At 44.1% G+C, this 22931-nt stretch overlaps 1 protein-coding gene across 2 annotated transcripts in view; it reads left to right on the top strand.

Annotated features, from left to right (window-relative positions):
• tox2 (TOX high mobility group box family member 2) overlaps nt 1-14315 on the top strand; it is a 59321-nt gene extending 45006 nt beyond the window's left edge. For both annotated transcript variants that reach the window (XM_007911368.2, XM_007911369.2), the window contains exons 3-9: nt 312-545; nt 4170-4412; nt 6419-6646; nt 9517-9597; nt 10490-10888; nt 12126-12271; nt 13194-14315. In XM_007911368.2, coding sequence (XP_007909559.1) covers nt 312-545; nt 4170-4412; nt 6419-6646; nt 9517-9597; nt 10490-10888; nt 12126-12271; nt 13194-13230 — 1368 coding nt within the window. In that variant the 3' untranslated portion in view covers nt 13231-14315. The remainder of the gene's footprint in view (nt 1-311; nt 546-4169; nt 4413-6418; nt 6647-9516; nt 9598-10489; nt 10889-12125; nt 12272-13193) is intronic.
• Nucleotides 14316-22931: the final 8616 nt, after the last annotated feature.

The following is a 22931-nucleotide window of genomic DNA, read 5'->3' as shown; positions in this document are numbered from 1 at the left end:
GTGAATTGACTGTGTATTTTGTGGGTGAAAAGCAGCAGTCAATTGCGCACAGCAGCGTCCCACAAACAGCTGTGGATTGAGTTTTTTGGAGGGAATATTAACTCCTGTAAGGCGATCCTTACTGCTAGGGAAACAGGCGTGTGGAGTAAGGAAACTTGCCCAATATTTCGCCCTGCCCGGGATTCGAAACCAGGTCCCCTCGCTTGTGAGGCGAGTGCTCTAAACTGTACTTTGATCATGAATCAGTGTTGCTTTCTGTAATCATTTCCATTCATGTTTCATATTTATTCATGTGTTTTTCCTCCTTGCAGTCCTTTGCTGGCCAGGGACTGGGCGATGAAGACTATGAGATTCCTCCCATCACGCCACCTAATCTTGGAGACCCATCATTTCTTCATCTGATGGACCCCAACACCAGCTACCATTCCCTGTGCCATCCCATGCCCTCCAATGGCTTCCTGCCTCAGTACTCTTACCCAGGAATGGACTTTCCGACAATCATGCTGAGCCAGGACGGGCATCTGCTGTCCAGCCACCTCCCTGTGGTCAGTGTCTATGTCTTCACAGCTCATCTGAGTCTCTTTCAAGCTCTTCCTCAAGTCTCTGTGTGCAGTGCATTAGGGTCAGAATAAGAGCTCGGCACTGGGTTTATTTATTTATTTTTACCCAGCCGGGTTTCTGACACGCGGAAACCCATCACCTGCTTAAGACTATCCAAACCAAGCTGAGAATTCCATGCATCCAATTTCCTTTTCAATAATGTTACAGACTTGGCTTCAGCAGTCATTTGTGGTGAGGGTCCCACATTCTAACAACCCTCCAGCGAAAATAATTATTCTATAGTACTCGTTCGTTTTTTTTGCTGGGAGGGGTGGGTGGGGGTGGTGGTGGAGTGGGGGGGGGTGATAATTCTCAATTTATACTGACACTTTATTATTTTATACACTTTTAAGTTTGTACACTTTATACACCTTTGCTATATATTGACCTGTCTGGTCCCTCCGCTCAGCAGGCTCCAGCCTGCTCCACATCCCCTGCTTGGCCTGCCCACGATCGGCAGTCGGGCCTTCAGCCTCTCTGCCCCCAACTTCTGGAACTCCATCCCACATCCCTTCACCTCAATCCCTCCCTTGCCTCCTTCAAGGCATGTCTCAAGACCCTGCTCTTCGATAGCACCTTTGGTCACCCTCCAACCCCATCCTCCCTGCCCTCCACCCTCCCTGACACCAATCCCCTGCTCGAGTCCAAATCCCTGACTGTCTAGCACCTTGGGACGTCCTTGTAAGAGGACGTAATTGTAAGAGGCCCCAGCGTAAAGCCACTAGATTGAAAACAAAGCCATTGTTTTACCTTTGCTCACAAGCAATATGTACCAGTTTTCACAAACCTCCCAGTCACACACCCTCTCAGTCTGAGCCAGGCCTCGGGGTAATGTAGCTTTCTCATTCCCAACTCTTTATTCTAAGTGAAGTGTCTGCAAGCAACCAGAGCACATGCAGGCAATGGCCACTCTAAGGCTTGAAGATTTATCTGTGACTTGTAAGATTTTCCATTTTTTTCAGGTAACTTTAGTGCTGGGCTGATACAGATTAATTACACTGTCAGTTTCCCATCCCCCAGACTGTTGCCAGGAAACAGCAAAGGCCCAGTGATCACTCCGACTAGTAATGTGTACAACTGTTAAAGATTCCTCTGAAAAATTCTTGCTGCTGTTGTGTTGTCCGACGATCTCCTCCTCTGCGTCACACTTTCTCAGGATCTCATGACTCTGGAACTCTTTTCTCCCTCCCTCCCTCCCACCCTCCAATCTTCTCTTCCTCCTTCAATCTACAGGCTTTAAAATGAAGCTTCATCACCTAACCTTTACTTCCTGATTTATCTCTGAAGACATAGTAAGGCATTATATTAAATACAAGGATTATTTTTCTAGCTTGTTCGGAATGGTTAAGGCAGAGCTCTGGTGCCACCTTGCCAATGCCCTTCAGCCTCCCAGCACCTCTCTGATGTTAACAACAACAATTTGTATTTATATAGTGTCTTTTATGCATGAGAAGTGAGGTGAGAGTTTTCGCTGCATTGAGGGTAAGATGGTGGTAGACATGGGAGATGTTGGATATTTGAGCTACCATCAACCTCAGAAGTTTTTTTTTGTGTCCACTATTTTGTTTCTTCCCCGGAACTTGTGAAGGTCCATTGTTCTTCCGGTGTGGATAGTATCTGGCTTATCAATTTACACAAACGTATTCCAAAATACATATGTCTACCTTGATAACTGGACACCAGAAGACAGCACAAAACAACAGCAACAATCACCACCTGCATTTGTGGAGTCCTGTAGCTCAGTGGTTAGAGCAGTCGCTTTGCAAGCGAGAGACCCGAGTTCAATTCCAGGCAGAGGGTGAAACCTTGGGCAAGTTTCCTTACTCCACACAGAGCCTAATAATAATCCCTCCAAAACAAAACAATAATAAATTGGTCATTTTCAATCTACGACTGTTTGTGCGCAATCGGCCGCCGCGTTCGCCCACAAATATACAGTCAATTCACTTTACAGTGTGTTCTGTGAAGCGCTTTGGGACGTCCTCCCGACGTGAAAAGCGCTATATCAAATGCGAGGATTATTATTATTATTATTATTTACACCACGCCCCTCGGTAGTGTATTGTCCCAAAGTGCTCAAAGGTGACGGAGCACAAAGCCAAGCTGGAGGAAGGTGACCATAGGCACAGTCAACGAGGAAGGTCTTCAGGCGCGATCTGAAGATGGGGAAGGAAGGAGTAGGTGAAGGGATAGAGGAAGAGTGTTCCAGAGTTTCAGGGCATAGTGGCTGAAAGCGTAGCCACCAATGGTGGAACGGGGTGGGGTGGGGACACGAGGGATATGCAGGAGGCTGGAGTCAGTCAGCAAAGGTAGTGGGTTAGGGAGTAAGCAGGTCGGAGATGCAGATTGTGATGAACTTGTGTGGCACAGTGGTGTGTGCTGCTGGGCTAAGGGAGGGGAAGAAGGAAGGAGTCAAGGGTCAACAATGGAACTATGGGGATGGAGTTGTTTCTCAGTTGCCTTTGGGTATCACGGAATATAGTGGAGTCCTGTAGCTCAGTGGTTAGAGCACTCGCTTTGCAAGCGAGAGACCTGAGTTCAATCCCAGGCAGAGGGCGAAACCTTGGGCAAGTTTCCTTACTCCACACAGAGCCTAATAATAATCCCTCCAAAACCAAGAACAATAATAAATGGGTTATTTTCAATCTACGACTGTTTGTGGGACATTGCTGTGCGCAATCGGCCACCGCGTTCGCCCACAAATATACAGTCAATTCACTTTACAGTGTGTTCTGTGAAGCGCTTTGGGACGTCCTCCCGACGTGAAAAGCGCTATATCAAATGCAAGGATTATTATTATTATTATTATAGAACCGTAGATCGGTTTCACTTCTGAAATGAAAGTGTTTGACCCACCATCTAGTGGGAGAAGTCACTACATGGAGTGTATGTGCAAACAGTCAGCTTGAGGGAACAAGGTCTTTTCTGATGGATTGATCTACAACAACAGCACCATCTAATGGTGATTGACAGCACGACACAGCAGCCCTGTGTGCACACTCTTTCAGTCAGTTATTCCTCTGACTGGTAAAAGAATGGGAAAAAAGTAAACTTCAGATTTTATTAGACAAGAGATATTCAGAGTGGTTCCCTGAAGGTTCAAATCCTATTCCAGTTTCTAGCTCATCCGTCACAAGGCCTCTCACTCTTACCTAAACCCCATCAGCCAGGGATAGTGTGTGATCCACACAATCAGTCCTCAAAGCAGCCTTGTGGCGATTTAGCAGTTCAGCTCAGACTTGTCCCCCTTCACCCAACCATTGTTACACTCTTGTATGTCTTGGTGTTGATCGCCTGCTACGATGGAGTAAAAGATTGGAACTCGAGAGGAAAGAAGGTTCATCCATCAATTACTCCAGGATGTGATGTATCCACTATTGAAGCACTCCACAAACAGAGCACTTTTCCAGAGTTTTTCCAGTGGATTCACATTCCTGGCTTTCCAGGACTTGGGGCAACGACCATGGATTAGGGTGGGGAGAAAGTACCAGAGCTGTGATTTTAATAGCATGAATTTTCTTTGCCTGTGCCACTAATGTGTTCTTTGACGATTCATTTTTCCTCACCAGATGCATGAAATGGGTCAACCACATGGTCACCAATACGACTCGGGACCTCACCCATCAATGGTCAGTCGGTCAGGAATAATGCCATCAAGGCACGCCATGAGCTACTCACAGCTGAATGCTCGAGTCCTGAGCATGGGTAGGAGTGCTCTCACTCATGGCTCTCCCTCACCTCCAGGAAGCACATCAGCCACCCCCTCACCCTCCAGCTCAGCACATGAAGAGGAGCCCGACCCCCTGTCCAAGGTACAGCCAGATATTTGCTTTTAACTGCCTGACACTAGTTTCTTTGTTCTATAGTGGAGTCCTGTAGCTCAGTGGTTAGAGCACTCGCTTTGCAAGCGAGAGACCTGAGTTCAATCCCAGGCAGAGGGCGAAACCTTGGGCAAGTTTCCTTACTCCACACAGAGCCTAATAATAATCCTCCAAAACCCAAAACAATAATAAATTGGTCATTTTCAATCTACGACTGTTTGTGGGACATTGCTGTGCGCAATTGGCTGCCGCGTTTGCCCACAAATATACCGTCAATTCACTTTACAGTGTGTTCTGTGAAGCGCTTTGGGACGTCCTCGCGATGTGAAAAGCGCTATATCAAATGCAAGGATTATTATTATTATACCCTGTGGACCCCAGATAATATTGAACACAGGTAGGACGGTGTCTGAGCTAGATTGTTGATATTAACCAGTTGCCACATTTAGCCCACAAAATATACAGTCACTACACTTTACAGTGTATTCTGTGAAGTACGTTGAGATGTCTCAAAGATGTGATAAGGCGCTATATCAAATGCCGGAATTATTATTATGATGATTGAATAGAATGATACGTCTCAGCTCCCTCGATGGCTCATTGTGAAATGTACTGACTTGGAAAGTCCTAGCCTTGATTCTCTGATCATTGCTGACTTCATTGATCTTGGCCAGGGCACCACTACACTGGACCTTAGGTCCCTGAGCTAGAGAGAGAGAGAGAGAGAAAGCGTGGGACACTCAGATTAATTGTCGACCCTTGTAGAGAGAGCGCATGGGAAAGAGTCGCTCAGTGTTCTTGCTCCTGTTGGCTGGAACTTCACTTTAAGTGAGGACTCAGCTGTGATCTCCCCATATTTATATTGCTCGCTGACCCTCATCAAACACTTGATGGATGGGCCATTTGAAGGTGTTTGGCAAGAGACACGGTACACAAAGGAACATATCTCACCACCAAGCATCTCAATGATATGCTCTCAAGGGGATGGCATGAGGATTGTGGAGCGTTGAGGGCTGCCTTCTCACACTGAATGTGTAGCTGCAGCTTATATCATGACCATGTGTCTTCACACAAAGCTTTGTGAAGTCGGTGGCCCTTTAAAATGTCTTGATTTAAAGAGAAAATCCTTACAAAGAATTCTGATTTATATTGGTTGAAGTGGCTAGTGCATGGAATGGTGGAAGGTGTCCTCTGTCAGTCGACTGTAAGGGTATCGATGCAAAATGGATTGAGGGAAATCTTAACCCAATTCCTAGTGGGTGCGGTCTCCCAGAATAAAAGGACTCATAATTCAGTCCTGAATCTCCCTCAAGAGAGGCCATAGGATGCCAGGTATGGAAAATACAACATGGATAAAGTGGAGAAGGATTGGGCTGAGGAACATTGTTGAGCCAATATAGAGGGAGCTATCCTCTGCCATTAACCTTTCCTGTACCTGAGTTAGGAACGCTGGGTGTGAATGCTTTCTGGCAAAGTGAGAAAACATTCCATTTCCTAGCTTTACAATGTACAACAACAACTTGCACTTATAATAGCGCCCCTCATGCAGGGAAGGTGCTGGAGCCCTTAGGAACAAAGTGTAACATACAAACAGAATGTAACAAACAAAGAATGTCATTCAGACCACCAGCTTTCTCTTCAGTCAGTCCTTCGTTCCTACCTTTTCCCCACAATTCTTCATTTTTCTCCATTTCACAGCTTGTCTAATCCCTTTTTAAAAGCCATTTTGGATTCTCCTTCAACCACATATTTGGTCGGGCATTACTAGAGTTAACCCTCTAGTGATGCTCCCCATGTAATCCAGCACAATTAACATACAGATCAGTGCTTAAGGCTAGTGACCTGCATGTCTCCAATCTAAAGCTTCGTAGGCTTCATATAGATCTCTTGAAAATCAAGGCTTTAGAATGATGTTGATACACCACTGAAAATGAGCACTGATTGTGTGGAATGAGTAATTATGACTCCATATTGTTACCCATCTCTTCTCGTTGCAGATCAGCACAGAGAAGAGGCCATCGACGGACTTGGGCAAGAAAACAAAGACACAGAAGAAAAAGAAGAAGAAGGACCCTAACGAGCCCCAGAAGCCGGTGTCTGCCTACGCCCTGTTCTTCCGAGACACACAGGCAGCTATCAAAGGCCAAAACCCCAACGCTACCTTTGGTGACGTTTCCAAAATTGTTGCTTCAATGTGGGATGGTCTTGGAGAGGAGCAGAAGCAGGTGCGGGCAAAGCAGAGACTGCAGATATTTACACTTTACTTCCCTAGATTTACTTGGATTCTATTAATGGTATCATTTTGCCATGTTAGTTAATCTGCAGTAATGTGGAGTCCTGTAGCTTAGTGGTTAGAGCTCTCACCTCGCAAGCAAGAGGACCCAGCTAACCCACAAAATATACAGTCAATCCACTTTACAGTGTATCCTGTGAAGCGCTTTGAGACGTCTCAAAGACGTGATAAGGTGCTGTATCAACGTGAGGATTATTATTATTATATTGCCTGCAATCTCTCTGCTCGCTAAACCCTTCATCCAGAATGTGTGTGGATCCTCAGAGACATTGCTATTGTCTGTATTTCCTGGTATTTAGTTGTGCGGATTGCCCTAGTGACTGAATTGCTGCTGCAGAATACTAGATTACCAATCTCCCTCTCCTTGCCTTTGCTTCAAGCACACCTGCTCAGGAAATGGTTTTTATTTTAACCCTTGGAGCGAGCGCCTGCGATGCATTCAGCTATCAGCTCCATTCAAAGGCAACAGAGACTTTTTCCAACAGCCATATATTGAACCAAATACAAATTCATTTGATAGAATTTTAACCCATTCACTGCCCAAATGTGATGTGTGTTAAAGAGTGCTTGCAGTTCAGTTGTATTATTCTACCTGCCTACTCTAGAGGTGCTGACTCAGTGGATGCTGATTGCATTGCCTGCCAAGGTTCCTGCCTCCGTTACAGCACAACTTAGCACCAGCTTTTAGAAGAGGGCAAATGTAAATTTGACACAGAAAGATATAAAAATGTGAGTTCTGTACTACTTCGCCCACAAAATACACAGTTAATTCACTTTACAGTACATCCTGTGAAACGCTTTGAGACGTCTCAAAGACGTGATAAGGGGCTATATCAAATGCAAGGTTTATTATTATTATGAATGGTGAGACCCCCCCCCCCTCCCCCCCGCTCTAAAAGAATGGAAGCGTAGATGGGGGGTTGGGAATGGAAAGAGCCCAGTGTCAGTTTCCAACATAAAATAAAATAATTTTGACCAGTATCAAATTTATCTGTCTTCTCCATTTAATGAGACGGTGACATTTCTACTCCTGTTTTCCCGATAGTAATAATATAATAATATAATATTGCATTTGATATAGCACCTCATCACGTCTTTGAGACGTCTCAAAGTGCTTCACAGGATATACTGTAACGTGAATTGACTGTATATTTTGTGGGCGAATCTCGGCAGCCAATTGTGCACAGCAGCGTCTCACAAACAGTCGTGGATTGAGTAACCATTTTTTTAAGGGATTATTTCCTCCAGAAAACCGATCCGACAATCGACTAACAACCGGGTTCCTACTTACTGCTGGGTAAACAGAGGCGTGTGGAGTAAGGAACTTGCCCAATGTTTTGCCCTGCCTGGGACTCAAACCCTGGTCTCTCACTTGTGAGGCGAGTGCTCTAACCACTGAACTATAGGACACCACAATAAAAACAGCTCATGTGCATCAAACACACAACATACAAGCCAGTCTTGTGTAGTTTTGATTTTAGATCTTGGCTAATGAAAGCAATACTGTCTTTTTAATTAATATATCAAAAACAAGAGCATTTCATTAAGTCCCAATTAGCAGGTAATTCTGCGGGGACATTATCAGACCACCACTGTAGCCCCAGCATATGCTGCCTTCGTCTGTTTGTTTCTGCAGCCCCTGACCCATGCTCACAGTTCCTCCTCTGGGTGATTCACATTACTTCATTCTAATTAGAAACTGTCAAGCATGATAATTTATTGAAACATTCTGTCGTTTGGTATCTCATTAGTTATGGGGAGTGGCTCAGAAATTAAAAAGTTACCAGCTTTAGCTTAGTTTGCAGATCAAAAAGTTTTCCCCTCCCATTGCTAGAAACAATGTTGTTCTGTCTGTCACATAAATGCTGTGGCCATAACCAAGTTAATCTTTAATTCACAAGGGACTCCATGGAGTCCTGTAGCTCAGTGGTTAGAGCACTCGCCTCGCAAGTGAGAGGATCTGGGTTTGATTCCCAGGCAGGGCAAAACGTTGGGTAAGTTTCCTTACTCCACTCACACGCCTCTGTTTACAAGCAGTAAGTAGGAATCTGATTTAATTAATTGGCGGATCACTTTTCCGGGGATAATAATGCCTTTTTAAAAAAAATTTAGTCACTCAATCCACGACTGTTTGTGGTACGCTGCTGTGCGCAATTGGCTGCTGCGTTTCGCCCACAAATATAAAGCACTTTGAGACGCCTCGACGGCACTATATCAAAGGCAAGGATTATTATTATTATAACTGAATACAGCAGCCAGCCTAGTCTGTAATGCACAAACAGTTTCAAAGGTACCTTAAAATACACTTTGGGTTTCCAAAGCCATGGCTCTTGCCAAACTGTGCCTAATACTCTCTGGAATTAGATAAGAAGACTGCATCCCTCCAGGGAGAGAGTGTGCATACCATTCTAGACACCCACAAATTTCCATGTGTAGATGGAATAGACACATGATCTCTGTCTGTCTGATTTGGATGCTGGTGATGGGTTTCCACATATGACACACCCGGCTGTTTAATACATAAATGTCTTGCTGTAGTAAAGAGAGCCTTCCTCTGCGTGCAAGCTTCCCTGAACTGGAACACACTCTCTCCCTGAAGGGACGCACTCTGATATCAAAATAAGAAGAGTACAATTTCTCCAGCAATAGCCATCACCTGAAAGAATACAGAATCAATGGCAAATATCACTTGATTTCCACATGATCTACATGAGCAAAAGGAGAATTCCAAATAGCTGACTGTTAGTGGCTGAATTGGGCAATGTTTGACTGCTTTGTGACAGGCTTGTTGTGTTCCTGCAGGCATACAAAAAGAAGACTGAGGCTGCAAAGAAGGAATACCTGAAGGCTCTCGCTGCGTATAGAGCCAGCTTAGTATCCAAGGTAACAGCTCACAGCTCCCCTCCCTGTGTTGGTAAGGATAGGATTGTGTTTCACTCTGTTTCCCCACGCCCCCTGCCCCAAATCGCCTCTTCAACCACACCTTCGGACACCCTCCTACCTCTACCTTCCCTGCCCTCCAATCCTCCTGATCCTAACCCCCTGCTCGTGTCCAAATCCCTGAATGTCCAGCACCTTAGGACGTCCACCCAACGTGAAAGTCATTGTGTAAATGTAATCTGTTGTTGTCAATGGAATTTATAAACTGCCAGCAATCCCTGTCTAGGCTCACAGATACTCTGGCCCCTGGAACAAGGTACTGGAGGGTAACTGTGTATGACACTCAGGTTTAAGTGATGAAAGGAGGAAAATAAAGGTTATTTAAATGAACTGAGAATTAAACAATAATGGAGACTGAGGCTGTGTGTAAGAATTTTCCAAATTCTGTCTGTTCTGAAATGCTACATAATTCTAGAGTAAATCTAGACTCACTGAGAACGGTTATGAAGATGGATGGTTAGTGTGGATGGTTACGCAACCTCTTCTGAGATTTGGAATAAGACACGTTGAGAGAGAAGGGAGAGCTTGCTTAAGCCATCTGAGCCATATTGTCCCAGAGCTGGGGATGTCTGACCCTCACACAGTGATCCCAATGTGAATGTTCCTTCCCCAAGACTGACATCCTTTACCATGATCAAGATTCTGATACTTTTATTTAGTCACATTCCCCCCCTGTGAATAGCCCCCACCCCCACCCCCCGCTTTCAACATTGATACAACATAAGAACAATAACAAAATTACATTTATTTAGCGCCTTTCACATCAGAAGGACATCCCAAGTTGCTGAAACACAGCACCACGGATAATCATGTTCTTTCTCTTTTTCCTCTACAGAGCTACAGTGACCAAGTGGACACAAAGGGTGGGCCAACGTCTCAGCAATCGCACATGATGGCACCAAAACAGTCACTGTACTCCATGCCTCAGGGCTCCTCACCTTATATTGGACCAAACTCCTTTCTCCCTCAGACAGATCTGCAGACGTATTCTGACCCCTCTCACCACAACCTCTCCAGAAACCTCCCGGCCAAGTCAATGATGTCACCGTTGAGTGCCTCTCCACCTCCTCTCCAGATCAGCCCTCCCATCCACCAGCAGCTCTCCCTCCACCAGCAGCTCCACCAGCAGAGCTCCATCCTCAGCCAGCCTATCCCCATGCAGAACCAGCCAATCATCTCCAGCCAGATGCCACTGCAGGTCCCATCTCAGCTTCACTCCCCACCAGGCCAGCAGGTAACCCCATCATGGAGTCCTGTAGCTCAGTGGTTAGAGCAATTGGCTGCTGCATTTCACCAACAAAATATACAGACAATTTACAGTATATTCTGTGAAGCACTTTGAAGAGTCTCAAAGACGTGATAAGATGTTGTATTAAATGCAAATGATAATTATGATTATTATCCCAGGAAATTCAGTCCATCAATCCAGATATTGTTTGCATTATATACCTCACAGGTTAAATAATTAATATTGCAGTAATAATGCGACTGGAATGTTGATGGTATTACTGTTATTACTGCAATATTGTTATAAACTACATACAGAATTTATAACCTTATAGCAATATTACTTCTGTTCTTTTCCATATTCTTGCTTGCATCTATATTTTATTTCCTGTTATTTAATTATTTTCTCTATATAAACTTGTTTTTCAGTGAGCGAGTTCATAAACTTATGGAACAGGCTCCTTAGAGAGACGGTGGAAGCAGAAAGTGTTGTTTGTTTCAAGAACAAATTAGATAGATTTCTGCTAGAAAATAATATTTGGAGGATACAGTATATAGTTTGGGACACGACATGTCAAGCGACTGCCAGGATGGTGGAAGGTGAACTAAATGGACCTTGGTCTTCCTTCACCAGCAAATTCTTATGTTCTTATGTTGAGGACTGAGCTCCCTTGTCGTGGAGTCCTGTAGCTCAGTGGTTAGAGCACTCGCTTTGGAAGCGAGAGACCTGAGTTCAATTCCAGGCAGAGGGCGAAACCTTGGGCAAGTTTCCTTACTCCACACAGAGCCTAATAATAATCCCTCCAAAAACCAAAAACAATAATAAATTGGTCATTTTCAATCTACGACTGTTTGTGGGACATTGCTGTGCGCAATTGGCTGCCGCGTTCGTCCACAAATATACTTTACAGTATATTCTGTGAAGCGCTTTGGGACGTCCTCCCGACGTGAAAAGCGCTATATCAAATGCAAGGATTATTATTATTATTGTTATGTTCTCTGCCAGACCACAATGTAACTCGATGTCAGAATCCAGGTTAAATCTGTCGTTCATTACCTGATGCTTTTTTACCCAACCACAAACAGACTAACAGTTGATGCTGTGCCAAAACATTCCTTTAGAAAGAAGTGCAGAAATGTCCAAGTGGCAGCATCATTATTGTTGGTTATAAATTATAAAAACAATGAAATGTTCAGTCCAGAGAGTAAAAAAGTTGATGAATAACCTTCCCCTTTTCCCACAGGGTTATGCTCACATGTCATCAGAGTATCAAAGCCCGATTGCCCAATCGCCTGCTGCCGGCGGCTCCAATCATTCCGTGCCAAGCACTGAGTGGGACACTGAATACTGCAGCAGCGAGTGTGGCCTCAACCACTGCAACCGCTGCAGGTAAACCACAGGGACATGACGGGCCCCTACATCATCTCCAACACAAGAACAAGTCCTGTAGCTCAGTGGTTAGAGCACTCGCTTTGCAAGTGAGAGACCTGAGTTCAATTCCAGGCAGAGGGCGAAACCTTGGGCAAGTTTCCTTACTCCACACAGAGCCTAATAATAATCCCTCCAAAACCCAAAACAATAATAAAATTGTCATTTTCAATCTACGACTGTTTGTGGGACATTGCTGTGCTCAATCGGCCGCCGCGTTCGCCCACAAATATACAGTCAATTCACTTTACAGTGTGTTCTGTGAAGCGCTTTGGGACGTCCTCCCGACATGAAAAGCGCTATATCAAATGCAAGGATTATTATTATTATTAAGTCAATCCTGTGTGGCTGTGGGTATTAAATGAGGTGACCAGGGAGAAGCCTGCGACTGTGTGTAAAATTCCAGGCTCGGAATTAAAAGAGTAAACTTGTGTGACTCGGGGTCTCACAGAGCAAGCTCCTGTGTGTGTGGGTGGGGTATAGTTCTGTGTGTGTCTGTGTGTGTGGGGTGGGGGGGATGTCTGTGTGTGTATCTGTTCCTCTGTGTGAATCAAGAGAAATGGGGTGCCCCTGGGGATTGATTATTTAGGGTAAACAGAGCGATGGATTGAGCTGGGATCAAGCAAAACTGATGAGCATCCAACAAGCAGGTGCTGTGCATGAAGCCCAGCTCTCACACATACTGTGTACAGTCCAGTCGAGTCTTTACTCAATTCCAAAAATAGCACATTTCTCAGCGAGTTTGGACAATTATTGTTTTGTGAAATAAAATCTTCTGATACATGATGAATATAACGCAAAGGTGCTGATTTTTTTAATTTTAAAAACCAAGTGAACTTTATTTTGTTCAGTAACTCTGCCTTTCCTTCTCTTGCCTCTGCAGAATGATCCCCAGGGAGAAACCACTCTACCTCACCTGAATCCAAGACATCATTTCCTCTACAAGGACAACACCCAGAAAGTGACCAAACCATTGGATGCCCCACACATTGGCAATGCTGTGGAATGTAGCCCAGGCAGCCGTCAAGCACTTAGAAACACAGGCCTGCACCCTGCCTGTCAGAGCACTTACCTTCCCTTAGGATTCTAACCCTCTGTCTGTTCAACATAAAAATAAAAATGATAAAAAGGGGCAATTTAGCTCTTGTTAAATGAAGGAGAATATTCTGCTTGCCACAAGCTTTGCTCTCAACTGCTACCATAGTGACTGCTTTTGTGGTTGGTTGATTCAGGACTTTCAGCCTAGTGTTTGTGGTCTTACCTTTAAGGGATTATTATGATTTCCCCCTTTACTCCCCCACTCCCCACCCTCCCCAACCCTCTCCACCTCACTTCTAAACTGTGCAGAAAGACTGAGTTCACAGCCCACTTTGATGATGAAGGGATCTGTGGATCTTATTGAGAAGCCCTTTTGATTGATGATTTCTGAGGACTTGAAAATTCCAAATGGTGCAGACGTTTAACACGGTCTAAATGTGAAGCGTCGAGAAAGCATATATTTGATTCCTTGTTTTTCAGTAGATTTACTAAATGTCCTAGATGTGATGAACAATTACAGAAGCTTGTGTGTGGAAAATTTATTCTGTGATTTTACTTTATAAAAAAGAAGCTTTTTTTTGTATCGGGAATTTTACTGTAGCAAAATGTCTGATCGCTTGTTAGAGAAAAGTTAACATTTGTGTATAAAATGCCAAATGTTTTTTTGTTGTTTTTGTTAAAACACCAGGAATTAGGACCTTTTATAGATGCATTCTCGTAGCTTTTTAATATTAATTTTCTGCCATTTGTCCATTTATTTAATTTTTTGATTGACACTGTTTAGTCTATTTAAAAAAAATTAAAGTGCATCAGACATTGTTGATGTTCTTAACAGGAAGGTGAGCTTTATACAGATTTTTAAAGTGTGTTTCTGTCACCAGCAGTCAGTCAGCCTTTGAGTTCATATGCTTTATGTTTTGATTTATTTTCCCTCCTCCCATCAGTAATAAAGTCATTTTATATTCAAGAAAAGACTACAGGTCCCTTCCTTGACCTGAACTTCCAGGTATTTCTCTTAACAATATTCATTGTGCTCTCAATTAGTTAAAGATTTGACAAGGAGTCCTATACCTTAGTCACCTAATCACCCCCCTTCCTGGACCGGCTTCACTGGCTCCCCATCCCTCAGAGAATCAAGTACAAAACCCTTGTTCTTATCTTCAAAGGCTTCCATGGTCTTGCTCCCCCCACCCCTGCGACCTCCTCATCCCATATCAGCCTGTCCTCTGCCTCCGCTCGGCAGACACCGGCTGCTTCAGGTCCCCCACACTTCCCATCCCAGCATTGGTGGTCGGGCATTCAGCATCTCTGCACCTACATTGTGGAACTCTTTCCAGTAATCCCTCTGGTTCAGCCCCTTTCTTGCCTCTTTCAAGTCCCATCTAAAGACCATCCTCTTCGACCATGCCTTCGCCCACCTTCCCACCCCCCCACCCCCCCTGCACTCCACCCCTCCTGACCCCAACTCCCAACTCGAGTCCAAAATCCCCTAACTGTCCTGTGCCCTGGGACGTTTTTCTGACGTGAAGTGCCCTCACTGTACAATTATCATATGATGTTGTTAGTGGTTAGAGCATTTGCCTTGCAAGTGAGACCTGGGTTTGATTACCAGACATAGCGGAACGTTAGGCAAGTTTCCTTACTCCACACGCCTCTGTAAGTAGGAACCCAGTTGTTAATCGATTGGCGAATCGCTTTTCCGAGGGTAATATTGCCATCAAAAAATAAATAAATAAAAAATAATAACAATTTGGTCATTTAATCCACGATTGTTTGTGGGACGCTGCTGTGTGCAATTGGCTGTCGCATTTTGCTCACAAAATATACAGTCAATTCAATTTACGGTATATTCTGTGAAGCACTTTGAGACGTCTCAAAGACGTGATAAGGTGCTGTGTCGAATGCAAGGATTATTATTTATTATTATTGTACATTTTCAAATAGAAACATTATTGATTCAAATTGGTCAAACTACTGTGCATTATTGTCCTATCATTGCCTTTAGACTGACGGGGAGGGAGAAGGAGAGAAGATCCATGGTTTTCACTGCTGAAGCCTCTCCAGTAAGATGAGAGAGATCAGTCAAGTAGTGGTTAAGCGCTCTGAGACGTACCTCGGGTGAAGAGTGCTACATTAAATGAAGCTCTGGAACACTTTCCCTCTATCCCTCTGCCTTGTCCCTTCTTTCCCCATCTTCAGATCGCGCCTGAAGACCTTCCTCTTTGACTGCTTACAATCACCTCTTCCTCCCCCCAGCCTGGAGTCTTGCTCCTCCACTGTCAGCTCTGGGACGCTGCCCTGCTGTGTAAATGCAAGTTGTTGTTGCTGCATTTTTGTTTGAAATTATTAGAATGTAGAAAGCCTGAGGCCTGGTGTGAGTTCCTGGGGACACATTAAAGTAAGAGAGGGAGCGAGTTTTGATTTGAATGTAAGGAGAAGGTTCTAATATCAATTTGTCAGAGAAAAGCTTTGCCCACTCTCGATCCCCCAGCTGTTGAGAGTGAAGAAGTGGTGAACGGAACAGATGGACATGAGAGTAAATAACTGTGAAACCGACAGCTATTGTAAGATGTGCTGTTTATGTTGCTTTGCCTGTAAGTAAGAGTTTGGATGGCATACGGCAGTGAAATTAGCATTTAGACTGAACCCCAGCTAGCCGGACTAATGTGGCGGGAGAGCCAGTCTGGTGAGCCGGAATTTCCAACTAAATGTCATTACAGTACCGCCATTTTATAAAATATGCCACTACTGGCATTCATAAAATTGTAGAATATTACAGCACAGAAGGAGTGCATTCGGCCCATCGTGCCTGTGTAGGCGCTTTAGATGAGCTGCGCAGTGGAGTCCTGTAGCTCAGTGGTTAGAGCACTCACTTTGCAAGCGAGACATCTGGGTTCAATTCCCGGCAGAGGGCGAAACCTTGGGCAAGTTTCCTTACTCCACACAGAGCCTAATAATAATCCCTCCAAAACCAAAAACAATAATAAATTGGTCATTTTCAAACCACAACTGTTTGTGGGACACTACTGTGTGCAATTGGCTGCCGCGTTTCACCCACAAATATACAGTCGACACTTTACAGTCTATTCTGTGAAGCGCTTTGAGACGTCTGAAAGTCGTGATAAGGCGCTGTATCAAATGCAAGGATTATTATTATTATATTGTTATATATAATCAGTCCCACTCCCCCGCCCGCAGTGTTGTTTTCTTTCTCAGCTGAGTGCCTGACACACACGGAAACCCATCACCGTTGCTTACCTGCTCGTACCCTCCGTTCCTCTGGCTCTGGTCTGCTCCACATCCCCCGCCCCAACCGCCCTACCATCGGTGGCCTTCAGCCTCTCAGCCCCGAGGCTCTGGAACTCCATCCCCAGTGCCTTCACCGCTTCCTCCCTTTCCTCCTTCAAGGCCGGTCTCAAGACCTTTCTCTTTGACCGTGTCTTCAGCTCCGCTCTCGACTCTCTACCCCCTCCTCGCTCCCTCCCTTCCCTCCCCTCACCCTGACCATCACCCCTCCTCACCCCTTCCCTCCCCTCACCCTGACCATTTCCCCCCTCCTCGCTCCCTCCCTTCCCTCCCCTCACCCTGACCATTTCCCCCCTGCTCGGGTCCTGACCCAACTGTCCAGCGCCTTGGGACGTTCTCCCAACGTGAAAGGCGCTCTATAAATGAAATTTGTTATTGTTGTTGTTAAAAGTCTCCAAACCAAGCTGAGATTTCCATGCCTCCCACCTATACATGGAAATCCCAGCGATAGATTGTTGGACTGGAATGCGCTCTCTCTCTCTCTCCCTGGAGGGACGTATTGGGTTTACCTTATTGCTGAGAGTATTATTGCTTGAATCCCTCAATAAGTTGAATAAGTTGCCTTCTGCCCACAGGGGACACACTGAGTCTGAGAGGATTTCCCGGTCACTGAGGCAGTGAGGACAGTGAGGCGGACGGCACTGTGAGGATGGGTGGCCGGAGTCAACACATTTATTATTCCAACCCTTTTGACCAGTTTGTCTGTGACATGCTTTCTGCACAAATATACAGCGAAAGAAGAATATCTTCAGCATTGAAGCTGACAATCATTCAATCTAAATTTGCTGATTAAAGTAGATTCCTGCAGCAATTAGCAATGATAATATATATCAAATCCTTGCAATGTATGTGTGTGGGTGTGTATGTTTGTGTGGGTGCATGTGGGTGTGTATGTATGTGTGTGTGGGTGCATGTGGGTGTGTATGTATGTGGGTATGTATTTGTGTGAGTGGGTGTGTATGTATGTGTGTGTGGGTTCGTGTGGGTGTGTGTGTGTATGTGTGTGGGTGTGTATGTGTGTGGGTGTGTGTGGGTGCGTGTGGGTGTGTGTGTGTGGGTGCGTGTGTATGTATGTGTGTGGGTGTGTGTGTGTGTATGTGTGTGGGTGCGTGTGGGTGTGTATGTGTGTGGGTGCGCGTGGGTGGGTGTGTGTGTATGTGTATGGGGGGGGTGGGGGGAACACTATTCTCTTCCTCCACTGCAGATGCTGCCCCCCTGCTGGGTCTGGTTCGCCTGATCCGGTTGACTGTGAAGTTGTAGGTGGAGTTTACAATCAAGTACAGAAATACACACATTTCTGCAGTTTCACTGGAAAGTGGAATCCTGTAGCTCAGTGGTTAGAGTCCTCGCCTCACAAGCGAGAGACCTAGGTTTCCATTCCCAGGGAGGGCAAAACCCAAGTTTCCTTACTCCGCACACGCCTCTGTTTACCCAGCAGTAAATAGGAACCCGGTAATAATAATAATAATAATCCTTGCATTTGATATAGCGCTTTTCACGTCGGGAGGACGTCCCAAAGCGCTTCACAGAACACACTGTAAAGTGAATTGACTGTATATTGGTTGTTAATTGATTGGCGGATTACTTTCCGGGGATGATAATCCCTTAAAAAAACTTGTGTGATTCAATCCAGGACTGTTTGTGGGACATTCACTGCTGTAAACAATTGGCTGCCACATTTCAACAAGAACAACTTACATTTCGTCAACAAAATATCAGTCACTTTACACTATATTCCGTTAAGCGCTTTGAGACGTCTCTATGATGTGATAAGGTGCTATAGCAAACACAAGGACTATTATTATTATATAGTAATCAGGAACAAGAAACATGGATATTTCCCCTTCCTCATCTAGGGTCACTGAGGCCAATTTGCTGCCGGGGGGAGCCAATGTTCTGAAAGTGAGGAAGAAACTTCCTTCTGTCTTTGGATTATTCCAGCCTCACATCAGGAGTTTAAACATCTTAAAACACCTCAACTAGAACATTTCAATCTCCTCGTCCATCAGAAATATCCCATTTTATTTCTGGTGCAAAAGTCAAACCGAACGGCATTTAAACTTTGAAAGGCTGATCAAATTGAGGTTTTTAAAACACTAAAGGGATTGGATAGGGCAGCTATTTTCTCTGGTGGGGAATCCAGAACAAGGGGCATCATCTTAAAATTAGAGCTCAGCCATTTAGGAGTGAAATCAGGGGCAGTTCTTCAGCCAAAGATCAGTGGAAATCTAGAACTCTCTCGCCCAAAAGGCTGTGGATCCATTCACATCTTCAACACTGAGGTGGATAGCTATTTGTCAGGGATATGGGGCAAGGGCGAATAATTGGACTTGAGATACAGATCAGCCACGATCCTATAGAAGGCTGAACAGGCTCAAGCTCAGGCTGAATGGCCTATTCCTGTTCATATGAAATTGGATCTGTGCAGCTAACGTGTGGTTTTGAATTTGAAATTTCATCTCAGTTTACTCACAGCTTCGCTGAGAAAGGTTACGAACTGTTCACGAATCCAATTTGTAGCAATTTCACACTACAGTCCGTGTAAAATAAATTAACAATTTATCAGGGCCATTCCTGCACTGAAAGTATTCAATTATTTCAAAAGGTCAGTGTCATAAATTTCTCTCACAGCAAACGTCTAGCAATTGGGGAAATATACACAAAGTTACTATGTGAAAAGTATTCATGAAGTATATTTCTGTAGTACTTTAGCTCAGTGGTTAGAGCAGTCGCAAGTGAGAAGACCCATGTTCAATTCCTGGGCAGGGCGAAACATTGGGCAAGTTTCCTTACTCCACACGGCTCTGTTTACCTTGCAGTAAGTAGGAATCCAGTTGTTAGTCGATTTTCCGGGGATAATAATCCTTTTTTTAAAAAAAATAATAATGTGGTCACTAAATCCACGACTGTTGTGGGACGCTGCTGTGCGCAATTGGCTGCCATGTTTCGCCCATAAAATATACAGTCAATTCTCTTTACAGTACATTCTATGAAGTGCTTTGAGACGGCTCGAAGATGTGATAAGGCGCTATATCAAATGCCAGGATTATTATTATGAAGTTAAGGTTTTCTAATTGCAGCATAGCAAAAAATAATCAGTTTTTTTGAATGCAGCCTTATTGCTGAACAGTCTGAATAAAACCAAATGAAATATCTAACTAAAATACAGTAATAGGAGTTTTAAATCATGCAGTAAATAAACACTCTGGCAAATATTAATGTAACATTTCTCCAGGGACTGAACCAATTTCCCATGGCAGGGACTTTTAAATAAACTAAACTCATTAAAAATTGAAATTGTCCTCACAGAGTAAAAATCACTAAGTGCTATTCAATTAACCCTTCGGACACGGAATAGTACATAATATAATAATAATAATCCTTGCATTTGATATAGCGCTTTTCATGTCGGGAGGACGTCCCAAAGCGCTTCACAGAACACACTGTAAAGTGAATTGACTGTATATTTGTGGGCGAACGCGGCGGCCGATTGAGCACAGCAATGTCCCACAAACAGTCGTAGATTGAAAATGACAATTTTATTATTGTTTTGGGTTTTGGAGGGATTATTATTAGGCTCTGTGTGGAGTAAGGAAATTTGCCCAAGGTTTCGCCCTCTGCCTGGAATGGAACTCAGGTCTCACACTTGCAAAGTGAGTGCTCTAACCACTGAGCTACAGGACTCCACACAGAGCTTTTAAAAAATATTTTATTGAAGTGTAAGCTATCCCAGAGTTCACGTGGAATGAACCAATAAAGGCGCAGAGCATTGCGGGATTGTTTAGTGTATAAACTACAAGGCAGTTATGCTTTTGAATTCCAAAGGTTGTCAAAGATCAAAAGGAACGGTGGAGACAATCTGTTTGGACCTGGGCGCTGATTACTCCTATGATTTTGAAACGGAAGCTGGTCAGGATGGAAGATGTTTTGCATTGATGAATATCAGTGATGAATGGCATCAAACAGGCCAGGGGACAGATTTCTCAGGTGCAGATTTGTTGGGACTCGGAACAGTATAAAGTTACACAGGTTCAGAGGAGAATGAGAAGAGCCGAGCTGGGGAACGGAGCAGCTACAGTGACCACAACCAAGAAGAAAACCGTCCACAACGCACTCAATTGATCAACGCACTCAAATCCAGTCGGTCTCTCCATCTCTTCCAACATGATCTATCAACTGATTCATCTGCTGCAAATTGTAGTCTACAGTTGTAAGCATAAAGCCTTTAACTGTTAAAGATTGCTACTTCTCACTAATTAATAAACTAGACTGATTGTACCACATTGGGTCTAGTCTTTGTCTGAACTGTACCTCAGGGTTCACAAACCAAAAGATAGAAACTACAGAAGGGATTATTACCCCTGGAAACTCTGCCAATCACCTAACAACCGGGTTCCTACCTATTGTTTGGTGAACAAAGGTGTGTGGAGTAAGGAAACTTGTCCAACATTTCACCCTGCTTGGGAATCGAACCCGGGTCCTCTCGCTTGCGAGGCTAGTGCTCTAACCACTGAGCTACAGGACTCCACGTCTGTTAACTTCATATTGAGAACTGCCATTATATATAAAAGCAATTCAGATTTTCATCTAGCAGTTTCCTATGGGTTGGCCTGTGGTTTAACGTGCAAATATTTCACTCTTACAATAAACAATTCATTAAAGGATTTATTGTAAACACCTTTTTTATGGTCTTGTGGTTATGTAATGCTCCACCAACTAATTCCACTTTCACAACTGGGGCTGGTAAACGTGGGACCAATAACCCGAGACCACCCAGTAACCGCGTGTGATCTGAAGGTCAGCTCTGCTAAGTTATTCATATTTCTCTTCATACGACTCTCTTTAAGGGGCTGCAGTCACTTTGTGACAGTTATTGTGGTTTAACGTGAGACAGGAAGTTTGCAGATGGTTTCAAATTAAAACTAAGTTCCATTAGTTCTTCAAAGAAATACTTATTTTAATCAGCAGCCAAACCAATATGAGCCACAAACCGATCTTGTTTGTCCAGAAAGTATGAAGGTCTTTCAAACAATATAATCTTTGACTCAATAGCATTCTCCCACAATAACAATCCACAGCATCCATCTCTTTCTTACATCAAATATCTGTGCCTTAGCCATCCTTCCTGACAATCTATTCCAGCTGTTAATTACAACAAAACCAACAACGTAGTTATATAGCGCTGTTCACGAGGGTTAGCTTCCCAGAGCACTAATTATCCTTTCGTTAAAGAAAGATTTTGCGTTCACCCATTTGATTTTTTCTCAGCTGGTCTCTGACATGTGAAAGGCCACATAGTTCCATATTAATACACATGCAAATGTTTGTGTCAAATGGAATGTGTTTGCTCCCTCAGTAACTGGGAACAGGTTGCCCAGAACCAAGGTTTGGGGAGAGCTCAAAGTGTACACTGGAGTAACTGCAGGTGTTTAACCAATTAAAACTGTACCGCTTGCCATTGAGATCGCGATCGAGCAAACTTCCCGCTGTTCATTGAGCTCGAACCTCCCTAACGATAGGACTTTGGCCGCAGAAATAACAGGAGCCCTTCCCCCAATGTTTGGCTGGTCTGTAAAGAGCAGTGCCCTGGACTACACTACGTGGATCTACATGGCTCAGGAAATGCACGGTGCGTTTATACAGCGACCTTCACAAGGGGTAGGATCCTGGGTGTGCACATATAACACAAGTAAGACACAACGAGTGTGAAACTGTATGAAACACCTTCTACGGATGTTGCTGACTATTTTGTAATAATAATCCTTGCATTTGATACAGCGCCTTCACACACGGTTGACACGTCTCAAAGCGCTTCACAGGATTGGCTGTAAAGTGGAGTGACTGTGTATTTTGTGGGCAAAACATACAAAAATACATACAAACAATGCTGTCTAAACTGTCATTCATAAGATATAAGGAATCCCTCATAATTGGCACTGGATGGGTAATAATAATAATAATAATAATAATCCTTGCATTTGATATAGCGCTTTTCACGTCGGGAGCACATCCCAAAGCGCTTCACAGAATATACTGTAAAGTGAATTGACTGTATATTTGTGGGCGAACGCGGCAGCCAATTGCGCACAGCAATGTCCCACAAACAGTCGTAGATTGAAAATGACAAATTTATTATTGGTTTTGGTTTTGGAGGGATTATTATTAGGCTCTGTGTGGAGTAAGGAAACTTGCCCAAGGGTTCGCCCTCTGCCTGGAATTGAACTTGCAAAGCGAGTGCTCTAATCACTGAGCTACAGGACTCCACAGAGTGGAACTC

This window comes from Callorhinchus milii, unplaced genomic scaffold (assembly GCF_018977255.1).
Source record: "Callorhinchus milii isolate IMCB2004 unplaced genomic scaffold, IMCB_Cmil_1.0 Scaffold18, whole genome shotgun sequence".
NCBI lineage: Eukaryota > Metazoa > Chordata > Chondrichthyes > Chimaeriformes > Callorhinchidae > Callorhinchus > Callorhinchus milii.
The sequence above is the reverse complement of the archived record's forward strand: the minus strand, read 5'-3'. Positions and strand labels throughout refer to the sequence as shown.